Here is a 21813-nt window from a genome sequence, read left to right as displayed (position 1 = left end):
CCACTCCCCAGACCTCACGGATGACTCCTCCCTAGGAGGGGGTTGGAGATACACACAACTCCTATGCCTATGACGGCAACCGGGTACGCAAGTGGAACGTGACCACGACGAACTACGGAAAGGTGAGGCCCAGGCCCCTGCTGCCCACCTGCCCTCTGTCCTGTGGCCAGTCTCCCCTGGGTGCAGTGGAAGACGCAGGGGAGGGGCAGTGTGGGCAGGGCCCTGGGCTTCTGCTCATCTGCATGGCTTCCTCCCCTGGCAGGCGTGGGCAGCAGGGGACATCGTGAGCTGCCTGATCGACCTGGACGAAGGCACTCTGTCCTTCTCCCTGTGAGTCTCCCCTCTGTCCCCAGGCCTGGCCTCTGGGTCATCCCCAGGCTGCCCTCATGGTCTGGGCCCTACTGTAAGGGCTTTGGCTCTGGCAGCTGGAGGCCTGCTCGCGGGTCCCTTTCGGCCACCTCCTTCTTAGCCCTGGCTCACAGGCCCTCCTTTCTGCTCCAGGAATGGTGTGTCACTGGGCACTGCCTTTGAGAACTTATCCAGGGGCCTGGGCATGGCTTACTTCCCAGCCATCAGCCTCTCTTTCAAGGAGTCTGTGGCCTTCAACTTCGGCAGCCGTCCCCTGCGATATCCTTTTGTGAAGAAGGCTGTGGGCTGTTTGGATGTGCTTGAGGAAACCGGGAGGGGGGCTCCCTGCTCCCGGAGCTCTGTGGGCCGGGGCAGGCCCTGCTGCCATGAGGAGTGAATAGGGTACGGCTTAGGTGAGTGTCAAAGAAGATGCTTACACTAAGCATCGTTGTTTCAGTTGAACAGCGAAGAGCATGAAGAGGCAAGAGAACTTTCAGTCCACAGAGAGAGGAGAGGGAGGGGTGAGGTGCAAACTAGGCAGTCTGACCTCACAGCCCTGCCCTGGAGCCCAGGCCCCGCCGCAGGGGTCTCGGTGGGAGGGGTGGGCGTGCTGAGCCACAGAGCCGGTGTTGCTGGCTTAACGCGGTGGTACCTACCCAGTGGCAGGCTACCGGCCCCTGCAGGACCCGCCGAGCGCCGACCTGGCTCGGGCACAGAGGTTGCTGGGCTGTTTCCGGGCCGCGCTCAGCGTGGAGCTGGACCCCGTGGTAAGCCGGTGTCCGGGCCAGGGGGGCTGGGGGCTTTCTGTGGCCCTCCACCCCTCACCGCCCTCTCCTCCTCTGCACCCCCAGGAAGGGCGACTGGTGGAGAAGGAGAGCTCTGAGTGGCGGTTGCAGGGCCAGCCCACCATCCTCCTCACCCTGGCCCATATATTCCATCACTTCGCACCGCTCCTGGTGAGGGGACGCGAGGGGGAAAGGCCCAGGCTGTGGGCTGGGGTGCTGAGGTGCGTGTGGTCCAGCCGCATCACCTGGCGGGGCCCCCATGACCAGAGCTCTCAGACCTCAAGGATGTCATGGGGCAGCGGGGGGCAGGGAGGAGGAGATGCTTCCAGTTGAGGGTGTCGGGCTTTCTAGAAAAGACCCAGGGGTGGTGACATCCCAGGCCAAGGGAACGGCCCGTGCAGAGCCCCAGAGGGGCCCTGGGGCGACGGCTTTTCCTGTGTGTCCCTCAGACCCCGCGAGGGCTCCTCCATGTCTTGGGGTTGCTCGAGGGGCCCAGGAGTCCGTCTGTGGCCTTGGTCAGGGCCCGGGGGTGGGCCCGAGCGGGCAGGAGGCCGCCGTCTCAGGGCGCCCGGCCTCGGTGCAGCGCGAGGTGTACGTGGTGGAGGCCGTGCTCGTGCGCTTCCTGCTGGCTGCGGCGGAGGCGGGCCCCCCCGAGCGGGCGCAGCCCGCGGCGCACCAGGTGCTGGACCTCCTGTGGCTCTTCCTGGAGGTGAGGCCGGGACGGGCGCGGGCAGGCGTCGGAGAGGGCCGCGCGGACGGCCGGCCCGGGCCGCCCTCGCGGCTCGCCGTGCAGCCCGACCGCCTCTTCCAGGACTATGAGGTGCAGGACTGCCTCAAGCAGCTGATGATGTCCCTGTTGCGGCTGTACCGCTTCTCGCCCATCGTCCCCGACCTAAGCCTGCAGGTGGGCGCTCCCGCCCCGGGCCCTGAGCCCCCCGGGCCTCCCCCGCCCTCTCTGAGCACCCTCTCCCCACAGATCCGCTACCTGCGGCTCACCATCGCCATCCTCAGTCACCAGAAGTCCCGCAAGTTTCTGCTTAGCAACGTCCTGTATCCTCCCCTTGCTGCCAGGCAGGCCAGACCTGTGGTGCCCGCTGGGGCCAGCAGAGGTCCTGGGAGGGTGGTGTACCTTCAGCCAGGGCTCCCCCTGGAGGCTCAGGAGGGCCAGAGCCACCTTGCTTCAGGACTCAGCCTTCCAGCACTTTCTCTCCAGAGCAAGGAGGGTAGCGCTATGCGGAGGTGGGTGAGGTGCCACCCACACCTGCGCTCTTCAGCCAAAGCACTGCGCTTTTATCTGTTGTCCATGGCGGGTGGTCCTGTGAGATCTTGACAGAGTCAGTTCTTGTGTTTCCAGAAAAACATGGAGAACGGCAGGAGTAGGAAAGAGAGCGTAGTTTCGGGCCCCTGGCTGGGAAGCCTGTGCTGGTAGCTGTCCTCTCTCTCTGGGGTCCTCAGCCTCTAGGAGGCAGAAGCACATGGAAAGGCCACAGCCCTCCGCCCAGCTGTCCCAGCACCTGCTCCTGTGACAAGCCGTGATCAGGCGCTTGCAGGGAATTGGGCACGGCATTGACAACCACAGCCCTTTCTCAGGGCTCAGAGGCAGGGCAAGCAGGCACACAGCAGCCCTGGGCCCCTGAGATGGGGGAGGGCAGGCTCTGGGAGGGCTTCCCAGGGAGGACTCGCAAGGGTGTGCGGGGCCCTGGTGGTGAGCGGAGCTTTGCCTTGACAACCACCAGCTTCGACGTGCTGCGGTCTGTCGTCTTCTTTTACATCAAGAGCCCGCTGCGCGTGGAGGAGGCAGGCCTCCAGGAGCTTATCCCGACCACATGGTGGCCCCACCGCTCCCCCAGGGAGGTGAGTGGGCCTGAGGCGGGTGGGCGCAGTCACAGCGAGGGCCGAACCGGGCTGTCTGGACCACCTGCGCTTGGCATGCGAGGCTGCTTACTGGGCTGAGGGTGGGAGCAGAGCTCTCCTGGGTCCTGGGTGAGTCTTGCCATCTCAGATCCCCCTGCCCCTGCCCAGGGCAAAGAGGAGATGAGGGAAGAGACCTCCGAGGAGAGGCTCCGGCGGCGTGCCTACGAACGGGGCTGCCAGAGGCTCAAGAAGCGCATTGAAGGTTGGCCCCCAGTCTCGGGCACTGGGTGGGGGTGGAGGATTTGTGCGCGGGTGTACTTGGGGCACTTGGAGGGGACCATGCTTAGGTGGGACACGGGGATCCCTGGTGGTAGAACCCTGATCCAAAGCTGTTCCCCTGGCCCATCCCTGGGAGTCTGAGGGCCCGGCCCGGCCTGAGGGTGTCCTGCTCCTCACCCCACTCCCAGTGGTGGAAGAACTACAGGTCCAGATCCTGAAGCTGCTGCTGAACAATAAGGATGACAACGGGGTGAGTGACTCCCAGGCCTGCCTGCGTCCCTGGTGGGGAGGGTGCCAGACGGGGCCCGGAGACCCAGAGGGCAGGGCTGGCATGGGCCCTGTGCAGGGCGCGGGCTGGGACGCGCCACTGGGTCCAGTCTGGGGCCAGCATCCTCAGCTCCTCACAGCCTCAGCTTTCCTTCCCCCAAAGGGTGAAGCTTCCAGGTACATCTTTCTGACCAAGTTCCGGAAGTTTCTGCAGGAGAATGCCAGCGGCCGGGGGGTAGGTGTCCCCACCCTGGCTGTGTCTCGGGGTTTGCACCTGGCTTCGGGCACTGTCTGGTCGTCACCCTGCCCTCCCCACTGAGCCCTGGGTCCCAGGGCAGGGCCTCGGATGAGGAGCGGGCTGGCCTCTGGGCTGCACAAACGCGTGTCTCACACTTGTGTCTACAGAACACGCCCATGCTCTGCCCCCCCGAGTACATGGTCTGCTTCTTGCACCGCTTGATCTCGGCCCTGCGCTTCTACTGGGACGAGTACAAGGCTTCGAACCCGCGCACCTCCTTCAGTGAGGGTGAGCATGGCCCGGGCCCCACGTGGCAGGCGCTGGGCAGAGCTGGGCACCGGGTAGCCCTGGCCGTTGGTGTGGAGGCTGGCTGAGGCCAGGGCTGGGGGCGCTGTTCCAGGCCTCCTGCCTGATGGAGTCCTGCTCCCTGGGGCATGGTGTTTGCGCTGATGGTCCCCAGCTTCCTGTTCTCCATAGGCCCCTTTCCTCAGTCCTTTCCCGCCCAGCCCTTCGTCAGGGATGCCTTGGCTGGGCTCTGAGGTGCTGAGGGCACTGTTTGTGTGGAATGAAGTCCTCAAGGCTCAGTGGGAGCAGCCTGGATTGGGGGATCTCCCACAGGGCTGGGTCAGGGTCCTCTGATTCTTCCCTGGGTGATGCACAACCAAGAATGCCCCTTTCATCCCAAGTTGTGCTGTTCCTGGAACTGACCTGAAATGGCAGAGGGCAGGAGTGGTAGGGCAAGGCTGGTCAGGTCGAGGTGGCCTAGGCCAGGGGTCCTGCTGAGCTCTGACTGCTGGTCTGACCTCGCAGAGGCCTACGTCCCACCCCAGATCTTCTATAATGGCAAGGTGGACTACTTTGACCTGCAGCGCCTCGGAGGCCTCCTCTCACACCTTCGGAAGACGCTCAAAGGTGCGCGCGGGCCCGTGGGTGGTGGACAGGGCAGCTCCTGAGCCAGCCCTGCCTTGACTGCTGAGCTGCTCTGTGTCCACCAGAGGGCGCCCGAGCTTTCCACCTGCTCAGCAGAGAAGATGCTGCTGGGCCTCCTTTGCCTAGGGCTGTCGTCCAGCTATTCCTTCCCTTGCATCTACCCCAGAGGAGGTCTGGGAGCCCTGTCATGAAATCTCGGGCTGATGGAGCAGGGGAACCTCAGGGTCTTGGTGAGGGGTGGGGTGGGGAGAGCTGGCGCATGTTTGCTGCTTGAGCTGCTTTCAAGGATGAGCACAAGCAGCTCCGGTGCAGAGGGCTGAGGGCACAGTGTGCGTGGGGGCAGAGGTCCCAGCAGCGGCCCAGCACGGCTTGGAGAGGTGTGCCGGAGCTGGTGTGCCGGAGAGGGAAATGAGAGGTGGGAAGCAGTGGGAGATGAGGCCCGGGAGTCTGCAGGGCTACAGAGTTGCTGGAGGCTCCTTCGGGGACCGGGGTAGCTTCGGAAGGTCCTGAAGCAGAGGAGCAAGATTGGGTTGGGAGTCTGCATCGTAAGAAGTTCTCTCTGGACGCTGGGGTGTGGCAGGTGGAGTGCAAGGGCCCAGAAAGGAGACGAGGAAGCAGAGTCGTCCAGGCAGCAGAGGAGGTGGGAGGACATGGGGGGAGGGATGACCCCAGGTTTCCTGCCAGAGGCTGTGGGGTTGAGGCATCCTCAGGAACAGGAACTACAGGAGAGGGAGGGCGGTGCAGTGTGTTTGAGGGCCCAGCGATGCAGCCAGGATGAAGGCCTGGGCTGGAGGCGGAGCTGCTATGTCTGGCTGTCAGTATAGAGGTGGAGACAGGCCTGCAGTGAGGCCTGGACAGCTCTGTATCAGCTTCAGTTTACGGCGCAGGACAAGGAAGAAAGTCAGAGGAGTAGGAGGGCCCTGGAGAGAGCGAGGTCTCAGAGATAAAGACAGAGGGAGCGACAGGAGAGCCTCCTGCCTCACTTAGCAGGACTTGCCCCACAAGACCCAAGGCCTTGGGGTGCAGAGTGAAGGCTGGGTTGGAGCAGGTGGAGGGCAAGGTGCAGGCACCGAGCTATATGTGACTCCGGCACCCTCTCACTGTCCTGAGCGGCTCCACCTGTGACCCCTCGCCCCTCCACTTGCCTGAGAGCCTTGCTGCCCTTCCTCCTAGATGACCTTGCCTCCAAGGCCAACATCCTGATCGACCCGCTGGAGCTCCAGGCGACCACCATGGACGACCTGGACGAGGACGAGGAGCCAGCCCCCGCTGCGGCCCAGGTGCCGCGGTAGGGGCAGGCGGGGACTTTGTGTTGGGCTGTCCTTCTAGCATTAGGGCCGGGGTGTCCCATGGGCCATCTCCCCATCCGTGCTGGCAAGGAGCTTGTCACCCGGCAGGGTCCCGTGCTATAGGGGAGGCGTGGAGGGCCGGTGTGGTGGGAGGGCCACCAGCTGCTGAGGCCGTACGAGACCCCGGTCCTTGGGAGGCACAGTGAAGGCTGGGCAGGGGCAGTTGGAGGACGAGGAGCAGCCGCACGGTAAACGGGGCCCCGCAGGGCCCATCCCCCAGCCCACGAGTCAAGGGAGCCCCGCTGGGATTGTTGAGTGGAGTCTGGCCTCCTCTCTCCACCGCAGCGCCCCATGCAGGCCCTGGCCGTGGGGGGCGCGCTGCCCCTGCCTCGGCCTGGCTGGCTCAGTTCTCCAACCCTGGGCCGAGCCAACCGCTTCCTCAGCACCGCAGCTGTGACCCTGATGACCCCACGGCGGCCCCTGAGCGCCTCAGAGAAAGTGAAGGTCCGCACCCTGAGCGCAGAGCAGAGGACGCGCGAGGACAGTAGGTGCCAGGCAGGGCCGGGGGGGCCCCCCGACGGAACCCTCTGTCCTGTGAGGCTCTCCCCCATGCAGAGCCAAGTACACCTGTTCCCTCCTGGTCCTGTGGCCTGGCAGCATCTCAAGGGTATGGGAAGTGCACTCTGAGGGCGGGAGATCGATGCTACAAAAATAGGTCCTGGAGGCAGGACCTTCCCCGCCCTCGCCCGGCTCCCACATTCTCCCTGCAGGTCCCTCCTGGGGCCCAGGCCAGGGGCGAGGGCTTCCTTCTCCTCCTCCGAGGCCCCTCCTGGCTCCATAGGCTTAGACGAGAACTGGAATGGCCCCGACCCTGACCCTGACCCTGTCCTTGCCCTGTTCCCTAGTCGAAGGTAGCCAGTGGAATGAGGGCCTGCTGGTGGGGCGGCCCCCCGAGGAACCTGACCAGCCCCTCACTGAGAACTCCCTGCTGGAAGTCCTAGACGGCGCTGTCATGATGTATAACCTCAGTGTTCACCAGCAGCTGGGCAAGGTCTCGCACATGCGTGTCACATGGTTCTGTGTGTCTGCATGCATCTGTGTGCACCCACGAGCCCACTTTTTGCAGCAGTGCCTGGGCACGGCTGTGTGCATGAGCATATGTCATAGCAAGACGAGTGTTTCTGCTGGTGCCGTTTGGGCCTGACCTGGTTGACTTCTGTGGGAGGGGGCTGTCCTCCTAAGGTGAAGGGTTTGGTGGGGCTGGGGTCCAGGCTGTGTGTGGAGAACCCTGTGCAAGGTGCCCAAGGGTCCCCCTGGACGTGTGATATCTGGTGTCTGGTGCTCTAGATGGTGGGAGTGTCTGACGATGTCAACGAGTACGCGATGGCCCTGCGGGACACAGAGGACAAGCTCCGCCGGTGCCCCAAGCGGGTAAGGTGGGCAGGCAGGTGGGACTTGGGGAGGGCGAGCTGTGGCAGAGGGCGGCTCGTTCACTGGGGCTCTCCAGGGCAGCCCACGAGGGAAACCTGCTCCCTGCCCCTGGGGGCTGCCCAGCAGCTCCTGTCCCCACCCCCGCCCTGGCCGGCCCACGGCAGTGAGAGTGGGGCCAGCAGCAGGGCCGGGCCCGGCCTGAGCCCCGTTAGCGAGCCGTGGCCTGTGCCAAGGTGCCCGCACCCCGGCCACTAAGTGCTGATGCACACCCACTCTCCTCATCAATTATGGATTCGCCCCTGAGTGCTTCCTCGGCCATGTGCAGAGTCAGCAGGAAGCAGGGCCTGCCGCCTTCCCTCCCCTGGAGCCCCTGTGCCGTAGCTCTCCGACCTGGGGACGAGCCATTCCCTGTCCGGGCAGCCCCCGGCCCCCCCTGCCCACAGAGCCCAGGCTTGTTCAGGGCAAAAGCAGCTGTCGGAGCTGCAGTTCTAGCCTGGCATTCCTGGGGGGTCCCCGCCATGGGCTCAGCTCACAGCCCCACGTCCATGCTCTGAGGGGCCCCGAGGCCCTGGCCCAAGCCCACCAGCAGGTCAGACTGAGGAGGGTTTTGAAGAGCGGAGCCGGGTCCACCCCGCCCTGTGCCTGCCCCGGGCACAGTGGGCCCTGCCAAGCTGCGTGGGTCTGGGCACGGGCCCTGTCCTGACTGCCTTCTGCTCCTCCTGTCCGGGTGGCAGAGGAAGGACATCCTGGCGGAGCTGACCAAGAGCCAGAAGGTTTTCTCAGAAAAGCTGGATCACCTCAGCCGCCGTCTGGCCTGGGTCCATGCCACCGTCTACTCCCAGGTGAGCAGGGCGGCCTCGGCCAGCAGCTGCTCCCTCCTCCAGTTCACGGACTGGTCACTGACTGGGCTGGGTGGTGCCGCCCCTCGGTGCTCCCCGCCCTCCTGGGCCTCGGGCACACATGTGCCCCCTCCCAGCTCCTCAGCCTCCCTCCTCCCACCCTGTGCCATAACCCCTGATCTTTTCATGCCCGTGAACTTAAGCAGATGCCGTCTGTGGACCCCAGTTCCCCATCCCAGTTCTCATGGTCCTCCCCTGGAGGACCAGTCTGTCTCCACCTGCTCCTGGGTCTGCTGCCTCTCCTCTTCTCCTAGTGCGTCCAGGGTGCTTGGCCTCCCCCAGCCTCAGTCTGCTTCTCTGACTCCCTCCATCCCCTGCTCTTAAGGCCAGTGGCTTGTTCCCTCCACACGCATTCATTCCCTCGTTCATTGAGTTACGTGCCCAGATCCTGGAGAATGCCACGTGCCTTCCTGACCTTGTAGCGAACCAGAGAGCTGAGTCTGCCCTCCCAGGACAGATGAACAGATGGTGCACTCCTGCTGTGACTGTGTTTTGACACCCCTCCCCCGGCCCTGGACCCACAGTACTTGTTTTATCTCCCCAGCTGCCCTGGCATCTCCCCCGCAACCAAGTGAGCGCTTCTGGATGCTCCCCAGGTGCCCGTGTCAGGGCGTCTGTTTACCTTCTTGGGCATGCCCCTCCCGCATAAGTGGGTGATCACAGCTCTTGGTCTCCCTGTCTCTGCCTCCCCGTCTCTGCTTGCTCTCTCTTCTGGTGGCTCCTCCCCAACCCCACCCACCCTCACCTGTTACCCCTCTGCTCTAGCCCCACAAAGATGGGCACTGACTTCCCACCAGCAGGATTTCATGCCCATCCACCTCCCTCCATAGGCAGTCTTGCAACCACCCCACCCCTGCACTGTCTTCTTAGGAACCTCACCCTTCCATCTCTACCTTCTTTTTGAATCGTGATAAAATATACATAATGTAAAATTTACCATCTTAACCGTTCAAAAAAATCATGGTAGAATACAATACATGCCTTGCCGTCTCGATCATTTTAAATGCAGAGTTCAGTAGCATCAAGTCTATTTACATGGTTGGGCAGCCACCTCCAGGACTGTTGTCATCATCTCCCCAAACTGAAACTTAGACCCACTAACTCCCCACTCCCCCTGCGCCTCCGTTCCCAATCACGGTTCTACTTTCTGTCTCTGAAGTTGACTGCTCTCGGTACTGCACCTAAGTAGACTTCAGGTCACTTCACGTCGCTTTACCATCTCATGGTTCATCCATGTTGTACCACATGTCAGGATTTTTTTCCGTTTTAAGACAGTAAATATTCCGTTGTGTGTGTATCATGTGGTGTTTATCCACTTATTCCTCTGTGGCCATTTGAGGTGGTTCTACCTTTTGGCTGTTGTGAATAATGCAGCTGTGAACATGGGGTTGCTAATACCTTTTCAAGATCCCATTTTTAAAATTTCTGTTTGGTGTATACCCAGAAGCAAAATTGCTGGATTGTGTGGTAATTCTATTTTTAATTTTTTTGAGGAACTGCTGTATTGTTTTTCGTAGTGGCTGCACCATTCCCACTAGCAGGACACAGGGTTCTAATTTCTGCCTATCCTCACCAATAATTGTCACTGAAAAAAATTTTTTCACTAATAATAATCTGTCCTAAAGGAGATCAGTCCTGGGTGTTCATTGGAAGGACTGATGCTGAAGCTGAAACTCCAATACTTTGGCCACCTCATGCGAAGAGTTGACTCATTGGAAAAGACCCTGATGCTGGGAGGGATTGGGGGCAGGAGGAGAAGGGGACGACAGAGGATGAGATGGCTGGATGGCATCACCGGCTCAATGGACATGAGTTTGAGTAAACTCTGGAAGTTGGTGATGGACAGGGAGGCCTGGTGTGCTGCGATTCATGGGGTCGCAAAGAGTCGGACACAACTGAGCGACTGAACTGAACTGAGCTGAACCTGTGTAAAGTGGTGTCTCTTTATGGTTTTGATTTGCATTTCCCTAGAGATTAGTAACATTGACCTTACTGGGTATTTTTTTTTTTTTTTTCTTACTGGGTATTTTATATATCCTTCGTTGAAGAAATATCTATTCAGTCCTTTTGCTTAGTTTTTAATTTGATTGTTTTTCTGTTTTTGATTTGTAGCAGTTCTTTCTGTATTCTGGATATTAACCCCTTAGCACACTACAATTAACAAATATTTTCTCCCATTCTGTGGGCTGTGTTACTGCTCTATTGATTGTGTTCTTTGATGCACATTTAAAATTTTTTTAAATATTAATTTATTTGGCTGCACTGGGTCTTAGTTGAGGCACGTGGACTCGTTAGTTGGGAGCACAGTCTTAGCCACTGGACCACCCGGGAAGTCCCTCGCCCCCACGGCCCATCCATGCCTCCACACTCCCCAGTGGTCCACTCCTTCGCTGTCCTGGACTTGGCCGTGGCCATAGCTTCCTTGCGGCCTCATCCCCACTCGCCCCTGCAGACCCTTCTGCTCTGGGCAGCGTCCCAACAACAGGTTTCTGGTCACAAGGCACCCTCTCACTTAAGGCCTTGCATACCTTAAAACAGTGCAGACAGGCTTCTGGTCGGGGCTGTAGCGCTGCCTCTCCAGGCTGGTGGCCTGTCCTGCCTGCCCAGCACAGTGCTTGATCACACCCTACCTGAACTCCTCTCCCGCTTCCTGGAGTCCAGCCCTTACATCGTGCTCCTGGGAAGCCTTTCCTCATCCCCCGACTGGGCTGCACCCCATGACACCCCCCCACCAACAGCAGCCTGGCAGTACCTGTCCGCCCCACCTCCCTCTGCAGGAAAAGATGCAGGACATTTACTGGCTGCTTCGAGTCTGCCTGCGGACCATTGAGCACGGCGACCGCACGGGTTCTCTCTTTGCCTTCATGCCCGAGTTCTACCTGAGCGTGGCCATCAACAGCTATAGCGCCCTCAAGAATTACTTCGGCCCCGTGCACAGCATGGAGGAGCTCCCAGGTGATCGGGCCGTTCAGGCTGGGAGGGGGCAGAAAAGGGGGCCTTCGCGGAGTGAGCCCCAGGAGCCCTGTTCTGAGCTCTTGTGGCCCAGAAGCACATGTCCCACCTGGGCTCAGACAGCATCAGACAAGCGTTTGCACAAGTCCCGCTTGGCGGAGAGCCCCGTCCTAGGACCAGCAGCCAGAGACCTAACAGCTGCTCCCTGGCGTGAGGAGGAAAGAGACACGATGGAGAACAGGGTGTGAGGAGCCCCGCCCCGCCCTGCCAGGACTGTCACTTCCTTCTGGGTGCTGCTGTGGCCCAAGAGCCAGCTGGCCTCTTGCCCTCTGCCCTGGCACTGACCATGGGGTGTGGCATCCCACGCAGGGGCAGGGTGGGCTTGTCTTTGCAGATCACACACAGCAAGGAACAGGGGCCCTGCTGGTGGCCACAAGGAACAGGGGCTTCTTGCAGACCCCGGATTCCGGGATGGCCTTAGCAGTTCACTTCTGGATTAGGCTGTGGGCTTTTAGGTTCCTGGCCCGTCCCCTGCCCTGCCCTCAGCCTCGGGGCCTGCCCAGCCCCCACCCTGAGTCTGTGTCTTAGTCTCTGGCCAACCATTAGTGAACGCACAGCCTAAAGTCCCCAGATGGCAGCTTGGGCCCAGATTGGCCCTTGGAGCTGGCTCTGGAGCCTGCCCCCCAAGCCCACCTACAAAGAGATGTGCCTGCCTCTGGTGTCCACAGTCCCCACCAGCTCATCCTATCACCCCACCCTGCAGGCTATGAGGAGACCCTGACCCGTCTGGCTGCCATCCTTGCCAAACACTTCGCAGACACACGCATCGTGGGCACTGGTGAGGCGCTGGACAGAGGGCTCCGGGGGATGCGGACTGGGTGGCACCCCAGGCTGGCCATTTTCTGCAGAGATTGCCGCCCGGGTGGGGGTAAGGCATGGGCACCAGGATCATACCAGGCACCTGCTGAGGTGTGGCCTGTCCCGGCAGACATCCGGGACTCACTGATGCAGGCTCTGGCCAGCTACGTGTGCTACCCCAACTCCCTGCGGGCCGTGGAGCGGATCCCTGAGGAGCAGTGAGTGGGGGTCCGGGGGCAGGGGGCAGGCACGCTGCCCTGCAAAGCATGAGCCTCACCCTGGGCCCACCGCCCATTGCTCTCGCAGGCGCATCGCCATGGTGAAGAACCTCCTGGCTCCCTACGAGCAGCGGCCCTGGGCCCAGACCAACTGGATCCTGGTTCGGCTCTGGCGGGTAAGGCTGGCTGGAGGGGAAGTGGCTGTGGCTGGTAGGGTTTCCCTGCCCCACTGACCTCCTGCCGCCTCTTCCCCTAGGGCTGTGGGTTTGGGTACCGCTATACGCGGCTGCCACACCTGCTAAAAACCAAACCTGAGGATGCCAGTCTGCCCAGCCTCCAGAGTGAGTACCCAGGTCTAGCAGGCAGGGGGCCCTCACCCGCTGTTCTGAGGTTCTCACAGACTTCCCCACTTCTCTCAGCCCTAGTCCTGGACTTGCGGTGGGCCCCAAACTCCCTGTCCACCCCCCAGGGTTTCCGTTCTCTCCTTCCTCCAGTCCGAGGACACTCTGGGACTCTGCAGTCCCACGTGTGCCCTTGGGTCACAGTGAAACGGGCAGCATCTTCCCAGGCTGCTGGCAGCTCACACACCAAGCGTGCCCCGTCCCTTGTCCTCTGACCCAGCTCCCTGACCTCCAGCCTTGTCCCAACTCCATGTCCTCTGCCCCTTTACTTCCACCTGGTGATGCCGGATCTTGGATATCCGAGTCAAGATAGGGGCACAGACTGGGGGTTGGCTAGGGCCCCAGAGGGTGTCCATGGGGCTACCTGGAGGAAGGGGCCATTTGTTGGGAGCACAGTCTGCGTTCTCGGTCCTGTGAGCCGGAGGACCCCCATTGGGCCCAGCCCAGGGCCTTGGGCTGTCTGGCTGCACAGCCTGCCTGCCCCACACTGTGCTTGCCCCACACAGTGGCCCGCTTTAGCCCGTGGGGGTATGTTTCTGCCCTTGTAGGCAGTGTTTGGGCCTAATGGGGTCCCCAGAGTCCAAGGGCCTTGTGCAGTTACATGGCAAGTCCTTGCCAATTGCCTTGGTCCTGGCTCTAGGGTGGACCTGAGCTGCCCGTGGAGAGCAGGGGGGCAAATCCGCATCCTGCTGCTGCAGGAACTATTGATTTGCACGGGGGAGGGCTGGCCAGCCTGGGTGCGGCTGAGGGCTCTGGTTACTGCTGCCTGTCAGCCCAGACTTGGCGCCCACCACCTCAGCCTTATGCCAAGGCCACATCAAGGGCAGCAGAGGACTGGAGGATGGCAAGGCTCAAAGCCGGCTCTTGGGGAGGATGGCCTTGACATGAGCGGAGAGCACTCTGGGCTGCCCTGTCTAGCACACCCTGAAGGGCGTGTGACTGAGGACTTGCTGGCGCTTGGGGGCTGTTCTAGAACTTGGGGTGGGATGGGGGTTGGGAACAACGGCAGCCTGTGGTTGGCCCAGCAGAGGGAGGGGACAGGTTTGGCCCTAACCCCTAGCAGCACTGTGCCCCTGCCTTCGAGACCTGAGGTTCCCAGAGAGCCGTCTCTCTGCCCTTCACCAGCGGCCCCCTAAGGGAGGACAGAGGCGGGCAGGCGGGGCCGCTGACTGGGGTGCGATGATGCCCAGCCACGCTCCCCCCCTCCCTGTGCCCGCAGAGCCCTGCCCCTCCACCCTGCTGCAGCAGCACATGGCAGACCTGCTGCGGGAGGGTTCGGACGTGGCCCCCAGCTTCCTCAACAGTGTCCTCAACCAGCTCAACTGGGCCTTCTCCGAGTTCATTGGCATGATCCAGGAGGTGGGTCATGGGGGCACCTTGTGGGCCGGGGGTGGCAGAGGACGAGGCACGACATGCGGTGTGGGCAGACCCCTGACGGCTGCCCACCTACCCGGCGGGGCTTAGATCCATCAGGCTGCAGAGCGCCTGGAGCGGAACTTCGTGGACAGCCGGCAGCTCAAGGTATGCGCCACCTGCTTTGACCTGTCAGTCAGCCTGCTGCGCGTCCTGGAGATGACCATCACACTGGTGCCGGAGATCTTCCTTGACTTGGCCCGGCCGACCTCTGAGATGCTGCTGCGGCGGCTCGCACAGGTGTGTCCATCCGGGCAAGGGGTCAGGCCCCTGGGGACACCCTAGTGGTGAGCCCACCCACCAATGGGTTCCTGCCCCACAGCTGCTGAATCAGGTGCTGAACCGGGTGACAGCCGAGAGGAACCTCTTTGACCGTGTGGTTACCCTGCGGCTGCCTGGTGAGGACCGAGAAGCCCAGGACCAGCATACTGCAGGCCTCGGTTCCTCTGCCCGAGCAGTGCTGCTTGACCCGATGACAGCCTGCACCGGACCGCCGGGGCCTGGCATCCCCAGCCTAGCTCAGCTGTCTGTGGGGAGGATAGAGGGAAGTGCTGGAGCCCCTGCAGCAGGAGCGCTTTCGAGGCTCACCCCCTTCCTCCCTTCCCCGCAGGCCTGGAGAGTGTGGACCACTACCCCATTCTGGTGGCAGTGACCGGCATCCTGGTGCGACTCCTGGTGCATGGCCCAGCCTCAGGGTGAGTGCTGGGGACTGGGCGGGGCCTTCCCGAGGCTCGTCCTCACCTGGGCCTCAGTCAGGCCTAGGAGACAGAAGGAAGCTAGAAGAGGTGTGAACCGAGTAATGAGTAACTAGGTGGCGGTGGTAGCAGCTTGGAATAGAACCCAGGACCTCAGCAGCGCAGGGTACCCTGGCCTCGGGCAGGGCCGTTGGCTGTGGCTGTGCCTCAGGTGGGGGCAGGGGCACCCAGATTCAGTGGTAGGGGTGGGGGTGCCAGCCTGCCATGCCAGGACAGCCCTACTGGGCTTCAGAGCTGAGCCCACACACCTGGGTCTGTGAAGCCTCCAGCAATGAGCACGAACTGCCTTTATTGAGAAATCCCATGACAGCTGGATCCAGGATACTTGTGGGCCCCCTGGCCCAGCCCCCCTCCCTGGCCTCCCCACAGTGGGAGCGATGAGATGTATGTGAAGCCAGGGCACTGCTTCAGCCATTAGGGCTGAGACCAGTGCCAGCCCTTAAGAGGATTCTAGTCTCGGAGAACAGCAAGTTCCAGCTGGGCTCTCTGGTCTCAGCCAGGCTCGGCAGGCTTTTTACTGCAGACAAGCTGGGGACACGGGCCGTGGCGCCCCTCACTGCTGTCCTGCGAGTCCGTGGGAGAGGCCCTGCCCTCCGTGGCCTGTGATGCCCCAGGGGGTCCCTTGAGCTTACTTGCTTCTTGCCTGCTCACCAGACTGCATGGATTGTGAAGCTTGAAGTAGACTGAATGTAGGTGCACAGGCAGTCATATTTCACCAGAGCAAGGGCTTGGAATTTTTTCTGCACCCTGCGGGTGGGGCCTGGTCTTCATTTGAAGTCCTCCTCCGCTTCCCCTGCGGGCCACTCCCTTCCCATCTCCTTGGGGAGCAGGAAATGGTCACAGTTCCCTGCCTCACCAGCACTCTCCATAATGGCTGGCCGCCTCGGCCCAGCCACTCATTCTGGGGCTCTAATTGCAAGGGCTCTTTCAGCTGGGCCTCGGTTCTAATCCTCATGGGCACATGTAGGCCCTGCTAGGTCCCGGTGCTGGGGAGAAGCAGGAGAGAGGTAAGAGACCTGAACTTCTCTACCAGCGAGTGGGGTCGCTGTGGGAGGCTGGCAGACCAAGCCCAGGGCTTCCCACCAGCAGCTGGCAGTTGTTCGGGCAGCAGCTGGGAGCAGGACAAGCAGCAGGTGGGCAGCAGCCTCAGTGGGGCGCCATGGGCAGCCTAGGTCATCACCAGACCTTCAGAGGCTGTGGAGCTAGTGGACTCGGAGCCAGCCTTGAGCCGCAGGCCCGAGGGATTGTAGAGGTCGAAGTCCTCAGCTACCGCTAGCTGCACACGACCATTGAGGCCCCTCCTGCCAGGCTCCAGAAAGACCACGTGCTTGTGGACGCTGGCTTTGCGGCTGGGTGCGTCGGGTGGTGTGGTGCTGAGCACCGAGGACTGTGCGCTCAGCTCCTGGAGTGGGCTGGGTGTTTGGGGCCAGCGGCGGCAGCGGCGGCAGGTGCGGTGGTAGCAGCGGCGGCAGCCGGGGCAGGGCGGCGCGAACAGGTAGAGGAGCACGAGCATCAGGCCCACGGCGCAGCCCAGCAGCGTGGTGAAGCCGGTGTTGAAAGCGTCGGGCTCTGGGTGGGGAAAGGTCACGCTCACATTGTACTCGTGCGTCTGGTTGTGATGCAGGCGGGGCCCGGTGGCCAGGCACACAAAGACACCCTCGTGCCACGGCTGCACGCTGCCGATGGCCAGGCTGCCGTCGGCCAGCACTGCAATGCTGCCATTGCGAGATCCTGGTGCCACCAGCAGCTCGTGCTGCGGGGAAACCCAGGCCACGTGCAGGGCTGGGGCGCTGGTGTTGCAGTGTAGCCGCAGGGACCGCCCCACCTGCACGTGCAGCTGCTCCTCTGGCCGTTCCAGGTCCTGAGTCAGGGCCACCGAGCAGTTCTCGAAGACACGGCTGTGCGCAAAGAAGCGCACGCGGGAGGTGGGTACCTTGAAGGCCAGGCAGGTGTACTCGCGGGCAAAGTCGCTCACGGCACTGAGCCCCCGCTGGTGCCAGCGTCGCAGCAGGTGGTAGAGACGGCAGTCACAGGGTAACGGGTTGTTGTGCAGGTAAAGGCCGTTCTTGAGAAAGGCAGGCAGCGCTGCCAGGTCAGGCACAGGGGTGCGTCCTATGCGGTTGGAGGAGAGATCCAGAACACGCAGGTGGGCTGAGCCCAACCCGTGCAGGTGGTTGAAAGAGAAGAATGAGAGTTCGTTGCAGCCCAGGTAGAGATGACTGAGTGTGCCCAAGCGGTGGAAGGCACGTTCGTCCAAGTGCGCCAGGTGGTTATTGAACAGACGCAGCGTCTCTAACGCTCCCAGCCCGTCGAGGTCGTGGCGGCCAAGTGCCCGCAGGGCGTTAGATGACAGATCGAGCAGCCGCAGGCTACTGGCGTTGGTGAAAACTCCCCGACCCAGCGCCTCCAGCTCATTGTGATTTAGATGCAGGCTGCGGAGCCGGGAGAGGGGCGCCAGCCAGCCGGGGGGCAGGCGCTGGAGCGCGTTGTGGCTCAGGTCGAGGTCTGCAGCCGCGGCCGGTAACGTGCCCGGCACCTCCCGCAGCCCCAGGCCGGCGCAGTCCAGCAGGTCGGCAGCACAGACGCATTTGTGGGGACAGTTATGAGGCGCGTGGGGCAGGAGGCTGTCCGCGTCCTGGGTGCCTAACCCGACGCGCAGCAGGCACAGTAGTGTGCCCTGCAGCACCAGCCGGGCCATCTGAGAGGCTGCCGGGGCCAGGACAGGGCAGCTCAGTGGGCGGCAGAGATCCGAGACTCACCCGCTTCTCCGGTGAGAAGTGCCGGGCGACGGTCAGCGAGCCAGGGTGCGGGCTCCTCTCGTAAGGCCGACCGGTTCCAGGTTTGGAAATGCGAGTTGGCCGCGCTCGCTCGCCACGCCCTTCTCGGGCTTCCCCAGCTCCCTCCTGAGTGCCTTCCAGAGCGCGCTCAAGCTTCTAAATACTCCCCCGGAGGCGCTTTCTCAGGGGGCGGGGCCGCCGGCTCCCATTGGCTTCCACTGGAGGGGCGGGGCCGCCGCGTCCCGCCCCCCCGCCCCGTAGTCCTCGCCTGGCCGCCAGGGGGCGCGAGTATGGCCGGCGGCTTTCCAGAGGACCTGTCTCCCGGAAGAGAAGAGGAAGCCTGGGAGGTACGCCTTCCAGCTGCTTGTGTTTTTTTTTTTTTTTTTGAAGATAAACGCGTATTAGAGAGATGGTGTTTTCCTCGAAGGATTATTGTGTACGAGGGGCAGGTGTTTCTTTTGTAGGGTTAATGTGTGAGAGAGAGCAAGTGGACTTTCACAATCTCATGGTGGTGCCGCCTTTGACCTGCTCAGGGCGGGTCATTATTGGGATCTAGGACTTTACTAGGAGGATCAGAGAGCAGCAGGACGATAGGGTGGGACGAACAAGGCGGTCATGGGAGTGGGCTGGACTTTCACAGGACCCCACCCCTCCAATAATAGGGATCCCAGGCCCAGGATCCTGACTTCCCCTGTACCCTCTCCTACCTAGGACAGAGAGAGCCACGTCAGTACTCCTGGCTGATCCCTGCTTCCAGCTCCGCTCCATATCCTACCTGTTGGGGCAGCCGGAGCCCCCTGCTCCTAGCACTGCCCTGCCAGCCCCTGACCGGAAGCACTTCTCCCTACAGAGCTGTAAGTGGGCCAGGGGTGGGTCAGGGAGGACAGGGATTTGGGGCTGGGTCGGGTCAGTCGTCTTAAGAGCAAATTCCCAGGCTGGGAATACTCAAGAGGCACCGGCGTCTGAGGCCTCATTTGGCCTGACCCTCCTCCCACCCCACCGCCGCCACAGATACAGATTACATCAGCGTGGAGGAGCTGGCCCAGGTGGAGCAGATGCTGGCACACCTAACCTCTGCATCTGCACAGGCGGCAGCTGCCTCCCTGGTGAGTGGGGCCATGCCAGTTCACTACGCATCAGCACAACCGTGTGTGTGGTGCACACCCACTTGTCTGGGCGTCTGACCCAGCCCACCCTGCACTCTGCTCCCTGCAGCCCACCAGTGAGGAAGACCTCTGCCCCATCTGCTACGCTCACCCCATCTCTGCTGTGTTCCAGCCCTGTGGCCACAAGTCCTGCAAGTACGTGGGCCCCTTGGGCACAGGGGGCAGGGTGGGGGCGGGGAGGGATACACTGGCCACCGGCATGCCCTCCCCTGTTGCAGAGCCTGCATCGACCAGCACCTGATGAACAACAAGGACTGCTTCTTCTGCAAAGCCACCATCGTGTCAGTGGAGGACTGGGACAAGGCAGCCAATGCAAGTGCCACTTCCTCGGCTGCTTAGGCCTGCCTGGCCCACACAGCAGGAACCTCCACCCCTCAACTCAAATCCAGGCTGGGCCCTATTTATGAGCCCCTTGCCCTGTCCCCCTCTCCCCACTCCATCCCACCTCCTCGCCTGTGTGAACCTCTTCAGCAGGGGCCCAGCCATGCCTTCTTTGTGCCTCAGCTTGATTTTCAGTCAGGGCCGCAGTGAGCATTAAATTATTATTCCATACAGTTCTGGCCCCATTGTTCTTAAGGGAGTGGGCTTTGTGGGGTATGCCGAACAAGGATCTTGCCAGCTTATGTCCATGGGAGAAGGCAGGTGTCTGGCAACTTCAGCCTCGTCCAGTCCTCCCCAGTCAAATGGCAATGAGTCCAGGCCTTCAGACATGTCGAGCCAGTGTTCCCCTTGTCAAGGGAAACTGGGGCTCGAGCGGCCCCGCAGCACCCCTCACATGATGATGCGGGGCTCCGGCACCGACTCACCAATAGACTTGTGGGGCAGCACGCTGGCCCCGTTGAGGTAGAGCTCGTCGCTCACTATGACATCCTCGCCCAGCACGGTCACATTCTCCATGCGCACCTGCGGGGAGGAGGTAGGCACGGCAGTGAGGCAGAGGCCGTCCCCACCGTCCCCACCGAGCCCAGCCCCGAGGCTTACCCACTGGCCCACACGGCAGCGCCAGCCCACGATACAGGACTCCAGCCAGGAGTGGGAGCGGATGTGGGCGTCTCGCAGCACAGTGCACCTCCGAATGCACACGCCATCCTCCACCACCACACCGGGACCCAGACTCACATTGGGGCCAATGCTGCAGTTCTCACCGATACGGGCACTTGGGTCCTGAGGACAGCGGGGAAAACCCAAGTGGGCCACCTGTCCTCCAAGATGGAGGCAATCGATGATGGGCTGGGCAAGGGCCTCACCACCAGCACGTTGCCCACAATGCCAGGGCCTGAACACAGCTGCTCAGGATGCTTCTGTCTCAGTGACTGTAGGAAGAGGCACATGCCGGTGAGGAAATCCTTGGGCTGCCCAATGTCCATCCAGAAGCCTGCAGGGAGAGAATGCATCAGGGGGCTCAGCCCAGCCACAGACCACCCCCACCCTGTGGCCTCCCCGCCTCACCCTGCAACTCCATGGCATAGAGCTGCCCTTCCTTGGCCATGACAGGGAAGATCTCCTTCTCAATGGATGTGGGCCGCAGCTGTGAGAGTGGGCAGCTCGTGAGCAGGGTCACGGCAGTGGTGGCCTGTCCCACCCCAGCCCACCCAGCAGCTGGCTTCTACACACCTGGATGCGCCGTAACACTGAAGGGCTCAGGATGTACATGCCTGCGTTGATCTTGTTGGACACAAACACCTGTGGCTTCTCCACGAACCGGTGAATGCGGCCTGTGTCTGCCTCACACACCACCACACCGTACTTAGAGGGTTCCTCCACTCTGGTCACCTGAGTGCAGGGGGATGTCAGGCCTAGTCCAGTACTCCTGAGCCTTGATGGACATGCTGTCCTAAATTTCCCATGCTTTGTCCCCAGTGCTTAAAGGCACAAACTGCACAGCTCTGCACCCACAACACCACAGGGCAGTTCAAGGCTGCAGAGGGGGAGACACTGGGCGTGAGGGGATGTGAGTATCAGAGAAAGAAAACGTGCTGTCTTACCAGAATGGAACCCTCCTGACCGTGGTGCCGGTGGAACTGCACCATGGCTTCGAAGGGGAAATCGCAGATCACGTCACTGTTCAGGACGAAAAAAGGGTCTGCAGTCTCACAGAGCAAGTCTCGGGCCAGGGCCAGGGGCCCCGCTGGGGGAAACGAAGAGGCCACCATCATCTTGAGGGTCTGAGCCCCTGGAACCAGGCTCAGCAATCCCCATCCAAGCTTAATCTTGCCCTTTCCTGGCCCTAAACCCTCTCCAAGGGATGTTCCTGTCTCTCCTGACCTGTCCCCAGAGGCTCCTCTTCGTGGGACATGGAGATTCGGATTCCTAGCTGCAAGGGAGAAGCGCCCGTCAGTTTCCTCTCATCGGAGTGAAGAGCAGGGACCAAGGGAAAAGGCCAAAAGTCAGTGCCTCACCTTCTGCTCCTGCGCTTTCATTTCCTTCTCCAACACCTGAGACATATAACTCACGGCCAGAATCACGTGGTCCACGCCGGCCTGGGGGACAGAACAGCGCCGGCCGCCAGGCGGGCTCAGCCGAAGGCACGGAAGTCCCCGATCTCCAATCCCTGATCAGTCCCACGACCCACCAAGACCCCGACCCGGGCCTTACCGCGGCCAGCGCCTCCACTTGATGCAGCAAGATAGGCTTATTGCAGAAGTCCACCAGCGGCTTCGGGATGCTTAGCGTCAGCGGCCGCAGACGCGTCCCATAACCGCCCACCAAAATCAGTGCCTTCATTGCACCTGTGGGCAGCCGGAGAGTGAGTCCGAGACTCCGAGGTGTCCACGGCCCGCCTGGCGGAACCCTGCCGCACACTGCCGCCGCCGTGCCCTTCACCAGCCAGACTGACCAACTGTGCCTCTGCCCCGTCCGCCCAGTCCGCGCTAACGTTAGCTCCGCGGTCACAGCAAACGGGGACGCTACGCCGTACGGACAGCTTCGGGCTCCTACCTCCGGCTGGCGGCGG

The 21813-nt window shown here is 61.9% G+C and overlaps 3 protein-coding genes across 16 annotated transcripts in view; 1 reads left to right on the top strand and 2 right to left on the bottom strand.

The window, feature by feature from the left end:
* The window catches only part of RNF123 (ring finger protein 123), a 27460-nt gene extending 8046 nt beyond the window's left edge, over positions 1 to 19414 (top strand). For 9 of the 12 annotated variants that reach the window (XM_061128572.1, XM_061128571.1, XM_061128570.1 and 6 more), the window contains 32 exons: positions 36 to 122; positions 263 to 330; positions 502 to 627; positions 1001 to 1115; positions 1200 to 1304; positions 1717 to 1842; positions 1945 to 2037; positions 2110 to 2183; positions 2870 to 2987; positions 3156 to 3249; positions 3455 to 3516; positions 3697 to 3768; positions 3939 to 4059; positions 4582 to 4683; positions 5875 to 5981; positions 6336 to 6534; positions 6896 to 7041; positions 7338 to 7421; positions 8156 to 8263; positions 11098 to 11275; positions 12036 to 12110; positions 12261 to 12348; positions 12437 to 12524; positions 12605 to 12689; positions 13969 to 14108; positions 14214 to 14402; positions 14485 to 14560; positions 14773 to 14857; positions 18406 to 18548; positions 18706 to 18800; positions 18910 to 18995; positions 19079 to 19414. In XM_061128572.1, the coding sequence (XP_060984555.1) occupies positions 36 to 122; positions 263 to 330; positions 502 to 627; positions 1001 to 1115; positions 1200 to 1304; positions 1717 to 1842; positions 1945 to 2037; positions 2110 to 2183; positions 2870 to 2987; positions 3156 to 3249; positions 3455 to 3516; positions 3697 to 3768; positions 3939 to 4059; positions 4582 to 4683; positions 5875 to 5981; positions 6336 to 6534; positions 6896 to 7041; positions 7338 to 7421; positions 8156 to 8263; positions 11098 to 11275; positions 12036 to 12110; positions 12261 to 12348; positions 12437 to 12524; positions 12605 to 12689; positions 13969 to 14108; positions 14214 to 14402; positions 14485 to 14560; positions 14773 to 14857; positions 18406 to 18548; positions 18706 to 18800; positions 18910 to 18995; positions 19079 to 19199 (3456 nt within the window). In that variant the 3' untranslated portion in view covers positions 19200 to 19414. Of the gene's footprint in view, positions 1 to 35; positions 123 to 262; positions 331 to 501; positions 628 to 1000; positions 1116 to 1199; positions 1305 to 1716; positions 1843 to 1944; positions 2038 to 2109; positions 2184 to 2869; positions 2988 to 3155; positions 3250 to 3454; positions 3517 to 3696; positions 3769 to 3938; positions 4060 to 4581; positions 4684 to 5874; positions 5990 to 6335; positions 6535 to 6895; positions 7042 to 7337; positions 7422 to 8155; positions 8264 to 11097; positions 11276 to 12035; positions 12111 to 12260; positions 12349 to 12436; positions 12525 to 12604; positions 12690 to 13968; positions 14109 to 14213; positions 14403 to 14484; positions 14561 to 14772; positions 14858 to 18405; positions 18549 to 18705; positions 18801 to 18909; positions 18996 to 19078 lie in introns of those variants that run through there. The other 3 variants (XM_061128575.1, XM_061128576.1, XM_061128583.1) reach the window with 3 other exon arrangements.
* AMIGO3 (adhesion molecule with Ig like domain 3) lies at positions 15222 to 18410 on the bottom strand. Its single transcript, XM_061128584.1, has one exon. It carries the CDS (start codon positions 17613 to 17615, stop codon positions 16086 to 16088), a length of 1530 nt encoding a protein of 509 aa, XP_060984567.1. The 5' UTR covers positions 17616 to 18410; the 3' UTR covers positions 15222 to 16085.
* On the bottom strand, positions 19384 to 21813 carry GMPPB (GDP-mannose pyrophosphorylase B). 3 transcript variants are annotated; one of them, XM_061128586.1, is made up of 9 exons: positions 21697 to 21813; positions 21456 to 21589; positions 21260 to 21340; positions 21126 to 21174; positions 20846 to 20988; positions 20475 to 20633; positions 20310 to 20388; positions 20108 to 20235; positions 19384 to 20024 (listed from the first exon to the last, which is right to left on the bottom strand). In XM_061128586.1, exons 2-9 carry the CDS (start codon positions 21582 to 21584, stop codon positions 19632 to 19634), a joined length of 1161 nt encoding a protein of 386 aa, XP_060984569.1. In that variant the 5' UTR covers positions 21585 to 21589; positions 21697 to 21813; the 3' UTR covers positions 19384 to 19631. The 3 variants fall into 3 exon arrangements, with proteins under 3 accessions (XP_060984569.1, XP_060984570.1, XP_060984568.1); XM_061128587.1 differs by having other exon boundaries at positions 19384 to 19763; positions 19842 to 20024; positions 21456 to 21806; XM_061128585.1 differs by having other exon boundaries at positions 21456 to 21807.

Source organism: Dama dama, chromosome 24, assembly GCF_033118175.1.
Source record: "Dama dama isolate Ldn47 chromosome 24, ASM3311817v1, whole genome shotgun sequence".
Lineage (NCBI taxonomy): Eukaryota > Metazoa > Chordata > Mammalia > Artiodactyla > Cervidae > Dama > Dama dama.
This window is presented reverse-complemented; position numbering and strand designations above follow the sequence as displayed.